Source organism: Spea bombifrons, chromosome 2, assembly GCF_027358695.1.
Source record: "Spea bombifrons isolate aSpeBom1 chromosome 2, aSpeBom1.2.pri, whole genome shotgun sequence".
Lineage (NCBI taxonomy): Eukaryota > Metazoa > Chordata > Amphibia > Anura > Pelobatidae > Spea > Spea bombifrons.
Window position 1 is genome coordinate 125,013,217 of NC_071088.1, and position 15,587 is coordinate 125,028,803.

Here is a 15,587-nt window from a genome sequence, read left to right on the forward strand (position 1 = left end):
ACAAACCATTTTGTTAATAACAAGGATCAAGTTAACGATGGAATCAGTTTCATTATCGAAACGACGAGAGCATAATTAAACATGTCTGCACAGTTTCTCTTTTTGGACATCATTCATGAACCAAAAGCACAGTGCCCACTGGCTATCAAAAAATAGTAAATTAAGGGACAAAAACAAGTCCAGCAGCAGAGAGAAGCCAAAACAACCCTTGCTAGGGTCAGATTATCAATATCGCACAGGAATTGAAAAGTTTGAAATGAAAGTTTAGCGTGATAGCAACACTGTTGGTTATTGCAAATGCAGCATTGTTCCAGATAACGCTGGTGATCACCATGTCCTGTTTTGGGATATGGAGAAAGGCGCTTTTTTCATTTTAATTCGGTGGACATGAATTTGTAGAAGAAACAGGATGGACAGAAAGATGTCCCATTCAGGTAAAACACATAGGCACAGGTTAGAAAACAGCTGATTGTAAATCTGCTTTTCAGCATTTATCCAAAAAGTGAAAAGAACCGATACACTTTAATATATAGATGTGTATGTTTTTCTTTATATACATATAAACCTGTAAAGTGATGATGAAGCTATACATCCCCAGCAAACTGGACTCTAGATAACCTGAAATATTAATGTGGCTTCTCCATTTTAAATAAATAGTTATTAAAAGTTTTTTTTTATTATTTTAATTTTCCTTGGCTGAAATAACTTATAAAATAAGTTGTTCTGATGCACCTTTTGTAATCCATCCAGTTGGGTCTCCAATACACGTAAGAGTATGTATTGCCACACGTAACCACAAGCAGATCCACATTTTCAATTAAATTAATTGCACTGCAGGAGAGTTTAGTGTCGTATTGGAGAGCTGACTTTTGCAGGAGACATAGAACTAGATGTTGAACGATTAATGGGGGACGTAGGCAGTTTGGTGGGACTCATGGACTCTGTACTCTGAAGTTTCCAAACAAGCTCTTCATTCGTCATGCTCAATCTATTCTTTTCCTTGCTCTCTTTTTCCACACTCTCGTGCAGAGTGGCATTTTCAGCAGATAGTTGCCTAAAAGAAATCACAGATCAAACGATAGGTCTGCCATGACATGAAACCATCTTGTAACCTTTAAAGTGACCGACCCTCTATGGTCCAGATTGAGAGTGCTAGGATATGCTGTTGTCCCTGTAACTCCATTTATTGACTTATGAGGAAGCAAGTTAAGTGAGATGTGATGTTACTTATGCCTCTATATCTGGTACATAACTTAGTTCATTTAAGAAACACTTGTAGACTTTTTTTTCAGACAATGTGATTTCATGATAATCAACGGTATCAGTAGATACATAACAGGCTGTATTGTGTCTGACATATTATGCTATTGCAGCGGTAATCTAGCATTCTTCTATATTTATGTCTTAAAAGAAATCTACCAACACAGGATTTCTGACAAAACATTCCCAAAACATTTTGAGGTGTGTAGCTATGTACAAGTATGTAGATACACATGCCTAACTTTTTCTATACCAACACTGACCTTGTCACTTCAACATTCCGATCAATTTGTGCTTTCATGTCTTCATTTTGCTGCTGAAGCACCTGAATTTTTTCCTCCAAGATAATATTTGTTTCAGCCTACAGCAGTAAACAGAAGTATAGATTTTATGTCAGTAGTGATATCAAATATACAAAAAGAAAAAGCACTAAAATTACTCAATGCCACAATATACTTATATAAAAATAAATGTTATTCCATATATATATACATATAAAATAAGTCAAGATCAATAAATAAATACAATATATCAATGCTATTAGCATATTGTTATTGTTAAAACCAATATACATATATTAAGGTGATTCATATATTGCAAAAATGATCACCATTTTATATAAAATAAAATATAGTATATTAAAAAAATATCAGGACAAAGATAAATAAAAAAAAAATAATAATAAGTAGAATAAAGATAAAAAAAGGTCACACCTGATAAAGGCAGCTAAATGCTTCCTGTGAGGTCTCCTTTATTTATGTCAGTTTTTATCCTGGCCAAGTGAACAACACAATAATAATAATAAGATTGAAATAAGTTTGATTTTATATTTTGTTGGTCCTTTTTTTTCTTTTTCTTATAGTTATGGTATTTTTATATACTGTATTTTATACCATATAGAATATTGTGGAGATTTCTTACAATATATGAAGCACCTTGATACAGCAGATGTATATTGATGCCTTTGCGCTCACAATATCATAATAGCATTGATTGATATATGTATAACATAACTTACAATTATCAAATAATTCAACAGGACAAAATGTAATTTTTGTGGCTGATCATGTATAGTGATTGTTTGGCAACAAAAAGTGGCTATGCAGACATGCAATATAAAAATCACAATACCGGCATGTGACATGAAAAAGCTTGACGTGGCATTACAGTGCCAAATTCTGTTCCAGTGGTGCTGTGTAATTCTTCATTGGCTTGGCAGAATTACGACAGAATACTGAGAAGTATGCAAACACTAGTATGGCATCATTTTACAAAGAAACCCACCAGTACTTCCAGTTCCATGATCTTCTTCTCCTGTTTACGAATGAGCTGATTCTTCATTTCTAGCACTTCTTTCATGCTGTTCAGATCTTTTTCTAAGTGCTGATACGGTGCTAATGTAATCTTCAACAGAAAAAAAAACAATAGGTTCAATGAGGAATGGTCAAAGTGTATGGCATAAGTAAGTTTGTTTCTTGTTTAAGTAGCCATATTGCTCTTTTTGTTTGTCAATCTATGTAGCTATTTTTGTAAGTTTAAAAATGTATCTCGGGAAAGATGAGATCTGTGTGTGTAGCAAGGTAATCATTAATTAATTATTGTTATAGCCTAAATGCGTAACCCATCTCCTCACATACATACCCTTGCAAAGCCTGCCTGAACCATCAATAATCAGTAACATAACAATATAGAGATAACTTAATCAGGAGAAATATTATTTGTAAGTACTTTAGTATGCATTTGTTACCTAAAAAAAAAGAAATAAATAATAAAAAAACCCCATATTTGCCTGGTAGACCCTGGATGCATCACTCCCTCCGCCATCTGTATTTCGTGCCAGTTTTGGGGACATGAAGCAGCCAGTTACTAGCAGGAAAATGCTCCCATTGAAACAAAATCATCTGCTGCAAGCCAAAGCTATACCTGAGGGAAAAGCTATTAATTTAAGGGTGACAATTAACTATCATATGCATTGAAGTGAATATGACTGGAAGTGTTCCTTTAAACCATTTACACTTCTTTGGACATACAGATACAAAAATAGGGTCAAGAGGACCCTTAAGACGTATATATACGTCCATCCTTTTCAGTGAGTCCTCTAGACAGCCTGGACTGTTGTAGACAGATCTGGTATAACAACCAACGGGCAAAATGTTTTTTCTTAAATGAAGTATAAATGGAAAAAATGAAAATGAATGAAAACATTATAGGGAGCCTAGTGATGTCACTGTGACATGACTGTCATCGGCAGGATATAAGAGAGAGATCTCTTTTATTTTTATTTTAAAAAGTGCTCCAATTGTTACGTTCTGCCCAGGCTGCGGAGCTGCATATCTGTTCTGCTTTAGTTTCTCTGCTTTGCTTTGATCCATTCCTGGATTTCCTTTTGCTTTGTTCTATTTTCCATTCCTTGCTTCTGCTCCGGCTCTTTGCTTCAGCTCTGCTTCCTTTATTAGGTGTGCCCCACCTGTGTTCTGTTTGTCTCAGTCTGCAGTCTTCAGTCTAAGGTATGTCTCTGTGCTGTGTTTGGTTTACATGTGTGGTTTGTTTTGTATCTTGTCTGCAGGGATTAGCGTTAGGACCCACCGTCATTGGAGTACTTTGGCGTAGTGGTGGGCTAAGCATACTATGGCCATATCATGTGACTAAATCTCCAATAGTTATCTTGTAGTCCTAGGCTAGTTTCTGTATTCATGTTTGTGTGTCTTTTATGTACCTTTGCCCTTCTTCCTTGAATCATCTGAGGATTCCGGTTCCTCTCTCCTCTCCCCATGTCCCTGTTAATATGTCCTATCCTTGCTTATAGGAGAAGCGTCCGAGGGTTCCGGCTCCTCACTCCTTCCCCTGTGTTCCTTGCCTTCTTCCCTGTCCTTTGTTGTGCCCTGTACCATGTATGTCTTGTCAGGTTATGTTTATTCCTTGTCTTGTGCCTGTTTATACTTTATGCTATTCATGTCATGTTTCTAGCCACTTCTCATGTATATCCTATATCATGTTTCTTGCCTGGTCTCCCTTTCCTTTGCTGTGTTATGTGTCTGCTACATTAACCCTTTGCTTAGTCTTCATTCTCCCAGCCTGCAGCATCCTGCTCGTGATCTATGTGCTATGCTTCATGCCTGCTCCAGGGTGCCTGCAGGATTCGTTTTGTTCTGGACTCCATCTGCTGCCATATCAGGGCGCTGGTGTTTGGCTGCACTTCCTAGGTGCTCAACGCCTGGGCGAGTGTGGTCACCCTGCAACCAGGCCCTGCCCCAGACTCCACTGCTGCATCGTGACTCCTGCAAACAACCATCGGGCGCGCTGGGTCCTTCCAGCCATCAGCTTGGACCCAGTCCGTGACACATGGCCGCAGGTAAATGGCCAGGAGTTCGCGGAGTGGAGTCCGCAGCATTCCAGCCCTTCCAGTGGGCCTCCGTACCCGTCTGCCCTTCCAGTGGGCCTCCGTACCCGTCAGCCCTTCCAGTGGGCCTCCGTACCCGTCAGCCCTTCCAGTGGGCCTCCGTTTCCGTCTGCCCTTCCAGTGGGCCTCCGTTTCCGTCTGCCCTTCCAGTGGGCCTCCGTTTCCGTCTGCCCTTCCAGTGGGCCTCCGTACCCGCTTGCCTGAGCCTGTTCCTGCCTGAGCCTGTGCCTGTTCCTGCCTGAGCCTGTGTCCGTTCCCGTACCCGTGCCTGAGCCTGTACGCATGCATGATCCACTACCTGAGCTTATGCCGGTATCCTTGCATGAACCAGTACATGTGCCTGGCCCGGTGGTACTCTGTTCTCGTGTGCCCCGCAAGAGGGCTTCTAGCCATGCCGTGTGCCCTGGAAGAGGGCTTCTAGTCGTGTGCCCCGCAAGAGGGCTTCTAGCCATGCCGTGTGCCCTGGAAGAGGGCTTCTAGTCGTGTGCCCCGCAAGAGGGCTTCTAGCCATGCCGTGTGCCCTGGAAGAGGGCTTCTAGTCGTGTGCCCCGCAAGAGGGCTTCTCCTTGTTCCAGTACCTGCCTTGTTCCAGAACCTGCCTTGTTCCAGAACCTGCCTTGTTCCAGAAACCTGCCGTGTACCCTGAAAGAGGGTTTCCTGAGTTGCGGCCAGCGCCCCAGTAAGTGGACTCCTAAGTTGAGTACCCTGTAAGTGGGCAACCTGCCGTGTACCCTGAAAGAGGGTTTCCTGAGTTGCGGCCAGCGCCCCAGTAAGTGGACTCCTAAGTCGAGTACCCTGTAAGTGGGCAACCTGCCGTGTACCCTGAAAGAGGGTTTCCTGAGTTGCGGCCAGCGCCCCACTGTGGACTCCCAGGAAGAGTGCCTGCATCCGGGCTACCCTGGTCGAGTACCCTGCAAGTGGGCAACCTGCCGTGTGCCCTGCAAGTGGGCAACCTGTTGTCTGAACCTGAACCTGTGCCTGTACCCATGCCTGTGCCTGAACCTGTGCCTGAACCTGTGCCTGAACCCGTACCCGAACCCGTACCCATGCCTGAACTCGTGCCTTTCGTGTCTGCCCAGCAAGTGGGCTATCTGTCATGTCTGCCCAGCAAGTGGGTTACCTGCCGTGTCTGCCTTGTCAAGTGGCTTATCTACTTTACCTTCGTCTGGATCTAAATGTCAGCTAGAGACATCTTCCTCAATCCTGTACAGACATTCTGATTCCTGTTTTTGGAGGAGATTGGTCTACTAGCGGCAGTGCTGGTCATCGAAGGACTCCTACGTTTTACAGACTCCGTATGCTGGTTCCTGGGTTGACTTGTGTCTTCAGTTCTTCCGTTAGAGAGTGGGCCTTCCTTCTGTTGATGTTTCTGTTCGCGTCCAGAGGCCGCTCTTTCGGAGGGGGATTGTGTTACGTTCTGCCCAGGCTGCGGAGCTGCATATCTGTTCTGCTTTAGTTTCTCTGCTTTGCTTTGATCCATTCCTGGATTTCCTTTTGCTTTGTTCTATTTTCCATTCCTTGCTTCTGCTCCGGCTCTTTGCTTCAGCTCTGCTTCCTTTATTAGGTGTGCCCCACCTGTGTTCTGTTTGTCTCAGTCTGCAGTCTTCAGTCTAAGGTATGTCTCTGTGCTGTGTTTGGTTTACATGTGTGGTTTGTTTTGTATCTTGTCTGCAGGGATTAGCGTTAGGACCCACCGTCATTGGAGTACTTTGGCGTAGTGGTGGGCTAAGCATACTATGGCCATATCATGTGACTAAATCTCCAATAGTTATCTTGTAGTCCTAGGCTAGTTTCTGTATTCATGTTTGTGTGTCTTTTATGTACCTTTGCCCTTCTTCCTTGAATCATCTGAGGATTCCGGTTCCTCTCTCCTCTCCCCATGTCCCTGTTAATATGTCCTATCCTTGCTTATAGGAGAAGCGTCCGAGGGTTCCGGCTCCTCACTCCTTCCCCTGTGTTCCTTGCCTTCTTCCCTGTCCTTTGTTGTGCCCTGTACCATGTATGTCTTGTCAGGTTATGTTTATTCCTTGTCTTGTGCCTGTTTATACTTTATGCTATTCATGTCATGTTTCTAGCCACTTCTCATGTATATCCTATATCATGTTTCTTGCCTGGTCTCCCTTTCCTTTGCTGTGTTATGTGTCTGCTACATTAACCCTTTGCTTAGTCTTCATTCTCCCAGCCTGCAGCATCCTGCTCGTGATCTATGTGCTATGCTTCATGCCTGCTCCAGGGTGCCTGCAGGATTCGTTTTGTTCTGGACTCCATCTGCTGCCATATCAGGGCGCTGGTGTTTGGCTGCACTTCCTAGGTGCTCAACGCCTGGGCGAGTGTGGTCACCCTGCAACCAGGCCCTGCCCCAGACTCCACTGCTGCATCGTGACTCCTGCAAACAACCATCGGGCGCGCTGGGTCCTTCCAGCCATCAGCTTGGACCCAGTCCGTGACACCAATAACCCTTTCCCCTACCAGTGATAGAAAATGATATTAATAAAACACCCTTCACTACCTCCAAGAAATATTTTAAAAAAAATATTTTCTAATATGTAAGGCACAAATGTGGCCCTCTAGAACATAAAAAATATGTATACTTCAATCAGGAATATTTTGTTGTTCAGCAATAGCACCTACTTGATAGATGAAATTCTATACAAAACTGCAGAAAAAAGGAATTTACCCTTTTAAGAGGACACATACAGAACTTTTAAATGAGATTCCATAAAATACCTCGAGCTGCTCATTAGTGCTCTTCTTTAAAGCATCTTCAAACCATTTTGCTTTGTCTTTTAGTGAATTATTTTGGCATGCTAGGGTCTCCACCTGGTCCTTCAAAGAAACAAAAAACAGTATTAAAGGCAAATTATTGTGCAAATAATACTATTTCTTTAATCCCCTTTTCATCTGGGACATTTACAGAAAAAAAACATTGCAGGGCTATACTGAAATTGTTTCCTTTCTCCTTGATGAATTTTATAATTGACGTATACTGGACATCTAGTTTCTCTGCTTACAACCTTAGCTTCTAACCGCTTACATGCAGCAAACACACCAGACTCAATCAGCTGCGAGCTTTGGCAGAACCATAAAAAAAGTGGAAAAGGCAGGGTTGAGGTAGGAAAGGATAGAATCAGGAGTGAAAGGAGCAGATCCAAAAAATCCTGGAGACCCAGCTGTCAACTGCCATAATCCAGATCAAATCCTGAATGCTCTCATCTATATAAATGTGTCAAGGCCCTCATAAGGACAGTTGGGGGGGGGGGAGTTTACAAAGCATTATAGACCTCAGCTCCTTCAGTTTCATTGATTATGAAGGCCCAACACTGGTTGTTTTTTTCCACCAAAATTAATTCAAAATCAGGAGAATTTAGGAGAAAATCTCACTGATTTAACTAGACAGGGCCGGCCAACCCTTTCCTTCAGTACAACCACACTGGGGTTAGCCATGTTTAATGTACACTGAAGTCAAGGTAAGCTCATGTCAACTCTCCCTATAGTGAAGGTTTAGTGAGGTTTACTTATAGATAAGAGTCCCAAAGGGTTGAGCAAGTGCTCTGTGAGTCAAACGATGAAAGTGTTTTCAGCAGTCCCACCAACTTCTATGTTAACTCACTGTAGTTAACATAGACAGCATGCATACAGAGACAGTATAATAGAGCATGGGAAATTTTGAGCAGTCAGTGGAACCATTCAGGTGGTTTCTATGGTGACTGCACTGCCTGTAGCTCTACACAACATTACACATAACCTCCAATGCTGCACATGGCTAACATTAATACTGTAAATCGTTTTTATATAGTAAAGAAGCTTGATGCATAATTACCTGTAATGACAATCGTAGTTTTTCAAAGCTGTCTTCAAGCAGTTTGAGGTCATATTCATGACTTTCTTTCAGTTCTTAAAATAAGAAAATATTCTGTATGTAATTTGGCCATGTTTAGGTTTGCCATAAAATATTGTGAGACAAGTATTTAATGCATGTGAACAATGAAACATAGGAGACGATATGCAAGTTCACATTGAACTCAGGTGACTGCAGTACTTAACTTGACGGAAAACTCAACTCATTGGTGTATCAACCCAACTGTGATTTCAATAGTGTGCTAGTTAATATGTTAATATTAAACATATTGTAAATGGCTCTTTTTAATCAGAATTGCAATCACACAATATACCACTAGAGGGCCTGATGAGCTTATAGCTTGAGAAAACAAGTACAAAATATAACCAAATATACATTGTTACCTATGCTAAAACCTTAAAAGGTTGTTTGAGTTGTTTTTCATATCTTAAAATGATATGTCTCAGTGTCTAGATGAATCTCTTTAGCTGAAGATGATCAGACTTTCTGCATCAAAATGTCCAAAAAAAGAATTAACCAATAGGGCATGTACAGAATAAAAAACATATCAATCTATACATAATAAAGTCCAAGATTTTACCGTGAACCAGTCTCTTATGGTCATCATGCATCGAATCAATGACAGCAGTGTGAGTATGTTTTAGCTCTGACAGGGTGGCCTCTTGATTTACAGTTAGGTATTCAATCTGTGTGAAAGACAACATATTAAGAGAAAATGTGAAGATACCTTAAGATATGTGTGGGGCACACTGGTATAGATCAAAAGAGACAGCAATAACTGGTGGTCAGGAGGCAGGCAAAAATCAGGAATCAAAAGAACACCAAATATGCAAGGTTTAGGCAAAAGAATAGTCACAAAATCAAAATTCAGGGCAGACGGCAATCTATGGTAGTCAGGAACCTGGTAAGCCAAGCACGTAGACAGTAGCAGTAAGGCAAACATTCATGTGAAAGTGCTAGAGATTTTGTTCAACAACCAAATGAAATTGTAGGGTGTTTTTTAAAACCGAAAAAGAAAAACCTTGTGTATCTATGAATATGAATTTGGAATTAATGCTGATTGTTAGAAAATAAAAAGGATTTTTGTACATTTTGGCTCCCTGCAAACTCACCATTTAGTGAACAAACCTCAAGGACTGCCACCTTAAACAGAGGGCAGGCACCCAACTTATAACTGACCTGCTCCTGATGCTGAGATTGAATCCGGTTAAGTTCGATGTTTTGTTCCTTCCGTAAACACTCAATTTCTTCAATGTATTGCAACTGTAAACGATCCTTTAGTGATTGAAGGTCTTCTTGTTGTTGGCATTCAAGCTTCCTCACTTCATTATCAAATTTGATTTCCAGCTCCTCTTTCTCTTTTTGTAATTTTTCACACCTTGAAAGGTTTAAGGCTGGAATACATAAATGTCACATCAAATGTCACTGATTAGAGATCCAAGTTAATATTTTTAAAAAATATATTTTTGTGTCTTAAATATTAAATATGGTATTAGAGCTCTTTGCTGATGACCTTAAGCTTTGCATTGACGCACTTTTAAAAAAAGTAACTTTTTTCCTGTTATGATGGCCTTCCCACCAGCATGTTAGAGTTGTAAGGGGCACGGCTGTCACTGCAATTAAAAAACAAAACCCCAAAAAGCTCAGCACTGGACGACTAGTTCAGCTGAAGGAGGAGCCCTCACTATGGTGAAGGAGGTCTCCGCCAATAAGGAGAGACATCTAGACTTCTGACTGGCGGAGTTCCTCCAGATGGAGCTCAGCGTAACCTACAGCCAGCACCAGGTGCACACTGTGTGTATGTGACTGTGTCTAATGTCTGATAATAGAGGAGTTTAACTGAAACTGCTGATGTCCAGTAATGGAGAGGGTTAATTTAAACTGCTAATGTCTTGTAATGGAGGGGGTTAATTTGAACTGCTCATGTCTGGTAATGGAGGGGGTTAATTGTCTAAGACTGATCATATCTGGTATGGACTGTATGTATATTTTAGATCTGAAATCAGCATGGTTCCCAAGGCTTCCTAATAATTTCTGCATTCTATTGTGTATTGTGTATATATACGATACACCCATTTTATGTAATCTCATCTGCTTCAAACTGTGTCCTTGAATGGCAGAAATAAAATGTGGTCCCCCTAGCCATCACTGGTAGCGCCATTCTCCCACGAACCTTTAAAGATACCTTTGTCCCCAAATGGCTTGTCAGTGCCCTCACGGCTTGTCTGGGGAGGTGGCCCAAAACTTCTGATGGTGGCCCTGGCCCCAAGCTATGTGAAGGGTTTCTATACAATACACTCTGCAAAGCTTGGTTCCATCCTAAGATGGATGGACAGCAGTGGCGTCGCTACAGGGGGGCAAGGGGGGGGCAATTGCCCCCCCTAGGTTAATCCTTGCCCCCCCTGTTGCCCCCCTGCCGAAATTGGAATAAAGTCGCAATGCGACTTTAAATCCCGTCTTTTTTTTTTTTTAATGTGGAGGACAGAGAGGGTGCGGCCCGCGTAAGATCGGCAGCCAGGGCAACCGATCTTACTTGGGCCGCACCTCGAGCCCTGCTACTTACCTGTGGGAGGATCTTCTGTACTGCATAGAGGAAGCGGAAGCTAGCAGAGAACGCAGAGGGAGGCCGCGCCCCCTGCTGAAGTCTGTGAGCGGCATCGAGGAGCTGCAGTGCAGGTAAGGGGGTGGGGAGGGTGTTTGAATGAGTATGGGTGATTGAGGGAATGAATCTGTGAATGAATGAGTATATGGATGAATGTGTGTGTGATAGCATGGATGTGTAAGTGCTGGAACCTTGGCATGATGGAACTGTGATTGCTGTTAGCAATCACACTCCTATCATGCCAAGTCAGCCAGTACATGCTGAAACCTAGCTAGCTGCCCCCCTTGTGTATTGATGCTGCCAGCAGTATGGGGTCTGCACATCACTTACAGCCACCCTGTACCAGCATGTACTGGCTGACTTGGCATAATAGGAGTGTGATTGCTAATAGCAATCACAGTCCCATCATGCCTAGGTTCCAGCATTTACTGGTTGGATGTGTAAGTGCTGGAACCTAGGCATGATGGGACTTTGATTGCTGTTAGCAATCACACTCCTATCATGCCAAGTCAGCCAGTACAAGCTGAAACCTAGCTAGCTGCTCCCTTGTGTATTGATGCTGCCAGCAGTATGGGGTCTGCACATCACTTACAGCCACCCTGTACCAGCATGTAGTGGCTGACTTGGCATGATAGGAGTGTGATTGCTAACAGCAATCACAGTCCCATCATGCCTAGGTTCCAGCATTTACTGGTTGGATGTGTAAGTGCTGGAACCTAGGCATAATGGGACTTTGATTGCTGTTAGCAATCACACTCCTATCATGCCAAGTCAGCCACTACATGCTGAAACCTAGCTAGCTGCCCCCTTGTGTATTGATGCTGCCAGCAGTATGGGGTCTACACATCACTTACAGCCACCCTGTACCATCATGTACTGGCTGACCTGGCATGATAGGAGTGTGATTGCTAACAGCAATCACAGCAAGCACAGTCCCATCTTGCCTAGGTACCAGCATTTACTGGTTGCCTTGGTATGATAGGAGTGTGATTGCTGTGTGGGCAGTGTGGACGCAACCTGTGATCTATGCCTGTAATTTAGGGGGTTTTAAATATACCTTTTAATGACGTGTTTTTATGTGAATTCCAGTTGATCTATACCTGCAATGCTGGGTTTTTGCGTTATTCTGTAGAGCCATATCTATATATTTCCATACATTATTTATGTATACCTGCAAATACAGTGTTTGTATGTCTTATTCAGTTGATTAATACCTGCAATGCTGTTTCCATGTATTTATTTGATCTATACCTGCAATGCTACGTTTCATATACTATTGTATACCTGCAAATACAGGATTTGTATGTCTGATTCTGTTTATTTGATATATACCTTCAGTGCTGAGATCACAAGTGAATATCAGTTGATCTATACATGTAAAGCTTGGTTTGTGTTTTAATGTGTTGATCTATACCTGCTATCGGCAACTGGGGCTAATATTAATATATATATGGGCAGCAGGGGCATCAATACACAAGGGGCAAAATCACTAAGGGGGGTATAAACGACAATGCAGTATGAAAAATCCATCCTGATGTAGACGTCTGTGACGTAGATTGTGTCCTGCTGTTTGTGTGTTTTTGGTTATCAGTGTAGCAGAGCCTGTCCTCGGGTGTGTGTGTGTATAGGTGTTGGTGTGGCAGAGCCTGTCCTGGTGTGTGTTTGGGTGTTGGTGTGGCAGAGCCTGTCCTGGTGTGTGTGTTCAGTTGTCAGTGTGGCAGAGCCTGTCCTAGGGTGTGTGTTTGGGTGTCAGTGTGTCAGAGCCTGTCCTGGTGTGTGTGTGTTTGGATGTGGGTGTGGCAGAGCCTGTCCTGATGTGTGTGGGTGTCTGTGTGGCAGAGCCTATCCTGGTGTGTGTGTGTGTGTTTGGTTGTCGGTGTGGCAGAGCCTGTCCTGATGTGTGTGTCTGGGTGTTGGTGTGACAGAGCCTGTGTTGGTGTGTGTGTTTGGTCATCTGTTTCCTGGCACTTAACTTACAGTAGGAATTATTTAATTTATATTTATCCAGAGATAAAATGCCCTCCTGAAGTTGTAGTGACTTCAGGGGACAAAACGTTCAAGGCCCTGAAATCATTTAGTGGAAAGTTATTTATTGTGTTATAATATTTATTTCAAGGATTAGTCGCACTCAATTGTGGCTTCAGGCTTCCCATGTTGAATGATCAAGTATTATTTTAGCCCAATAACAAAACTATAATTCCATAGCACATTACTTTTGGAAATTATGAATGCCCCCCCAGTTTGACTGTGGTATCTTGTGTGCCCCCCCTATATATTGTTTCTAGAGTCGCCACTGATGGACAGAAGCAGCCCCTTGCTGAAAATTCCAAGAGACTGCTCAGAATTCCAGTGCAGCTGGGCCTATAATATGTTCTCTCTTTTGTTACTATAAGGATGATGTCTGGTCAATAACAATATCATTAGGAATAAGTAACGAAGCTAGAGGAAGAAATCCAACATACAAGACAAAAACTATATAAGTGTTCATTTTTTGTATTGCGTTGGTGTCCTCGTACAAAGAGGGCATTTAGTCGCCTTCCTAATTTCTTCTATTTTTGCACATTTATCACACTTAAATGTTTCAGATCATCAAACCTATTTTAATATTAGACAGAGACAACCCAAGTAAATTATGATTTCATGTATATAAGTAAAAAAGCAATCCAACCCTCCCTGGCCATATGTGAAAAAAGTAATTTTATATATAAATATATGCAGGGCCAATATAAAGAGCTCTTCAGTGACCTGTTCAATAACAGAAATATACAAAGAACAAGAGGTCACCCTCAGAGACTGGAAAAGCGCAGGTTTCATAGACGACAAAGGAAGGGATTTTTTACAGTGAGGACAATTAAGGTATGGAATTCACTTCCAAGGGAGGTAGTGTTATCCAATACATTAGATACCTTCAAAAGGAGCCTCGATATTTTCTTAGAAAGGCATGGCATACAGGGCTATAAATAGAATAACATTAATATTTTAGAGCTTCTTGATCCAAGGAGAAATCCGATTGCCTCCTGGCAGAATTCAAAGTAGCTTAATTAGGGTGTTTTTGCCTTCTTTTGGATCAAGAATAGGAAGGTTAGGTAGAAGGGTTGAACTTGATGGACTTAGGTCTTTTTTCAACCTTATGAACTATGTAACTATGTAACTATGATGCTACGATTTAAATAAATTCAAGCATTAACGAGAAACAAAGTTTTGGATCAGTCTGGTTACATTCTCATTTCTCTTGAAGTCCCTGGGACTCCATCGAACCACGGTGAGAACCATTGGAAAAGCTGTGAACCTTCCCAGGACGTGCATCCTTCCAGTGCATCAACAACTCATTCAGGAGGTCACAAAGAACTCCCAGATCATCATGTAAAGAATTTCAGGCTTCACTTGCCTCAGTTGAGGTCATTGTTCATGATTCCACAATAAAAAGACATGGCATCCATGGGGAAGCTGGAAGGTGAAACCCACTTCTGACCAAAAAGAACACAAAGACTCATCTCACATTTCCCCCAAGACTTTTGGGATAATATTCTGTGGAATGTTAAGTCAAAAAGGGAACTTTTTGGAAGACATGGGTCCCTTTACACCTTTACATCTGTCATAAAGCTAAGAACGTCATACTAATAGTCAAACACGGTGGTGGTAGTGTGAAGGTCGGGCTGCTTTGCTGATTCAGTACCTGGACTACCTGCCATAATTGATAGAACCATGAGTTTTGCTCTGTACCTGAAAATCCTAAAGGAGAGTGTCAAGTCATTGGTTCATGACCCAAGGCTCAAGTGCAGTAGGGTTATGCAGCAGGACAATGACCACAATGAGTTAAGACATGATCTTAAAAATGCAATTCATGCTCGTAACCCTCGAACATAACCGAATTAAAACAATTCTGCCAAGAAGAGTGGACAATAATTCATCCACAGCAATTTAATAGTCTCATTTCCACTTGATTGCAGTTGTTGCCGCTGAGGTGGCACACCCAGTTATTAGACTCAGGGGGGCAGGTGTTTTTTTTCACATGGCTGGTTTTGATTAACTCATTAACTTCAATAAATGAAATGATCATTTACTTATGTTGTCCTTGTCTTATATTAAAATTAGTTGGTTGATCTGAAACATTTAAAATGTGATAAATATTTGTCGTACGATACAAAATCCATATAAAAAGTGCACAAAAAGTGAATTCTGTGAAACAGCAAAAACCTTTTTCAGATCCCAGCCTATAGCTGGCATTAAAAATTAAATTTGCTATCTGCCAGCCATAGGCCAGGCAAGTGAGAGAAAAAAAATAGTGCCTACCAGATCTGTGTGCTAGAGCATGTATTCTTCCACAGAGGCACCCTGATGGACCAAATAGGGTGCCTATGAGAACACTTCAGGCTTCTCTGCATTTCCAGTCTTAAAGCCAGAGGACCAAGCTTTGACCTAAGCCAAAAGGCTGTAACTATACAAGGCATTTATAGGAGTAATAG

At 41.9% G+C, this 15,587-nt stretch overlaps 1 protein-coding gene across 2 annotated transcripts in view; it reads right to left on the reverse strand.

The window, feature by feature from the left end:
• Window positions 1-392: 392 nt before the first annotated feature.
• The window catches only part of LOC128474120 (microtubule-associated tumor suppressor candidate 2-like), a 144,202-nt gene continuing 129,007 nt past the window's right edge, over window positions 393-15,587 (reverse strand). For both annotated transcript variants that reach the window (XM_053456389.1, XM_053456388.1), the window contains 7 exons: window positions 9,699-9,913; window positions 9,100-9,205; window positions 8,481-8,554; window positions 7,388-7,486; window positions 2,545-2,664; window positions 1,524-1,621; window positions 393-1,054 (listed from right to left, as the gene is read on the reverse strand). In XM_053456389.1, coding sequence (XP_053312364.1) covers window positions 844-1,054; window positions 1,524-1,621; window positions 2,545-2,664; window positions 7,388-7,486; window positions 8,481-8,554; window positions 9,100-9,205; window positions 9,699-9,913 — 923 coding nt within the window. In that variant the 3' untranslated portion in view covers window positions 393-843. The remainder of the gene's footprint in view (window positions 1,055-1,523; window positions 1,622-2,544; window positions 2,665-7,387; window positions 7,487-8,480; window positions 8,555-9,099; window positions 9,206-9,698; window positions 9,914-15,587) is intronic.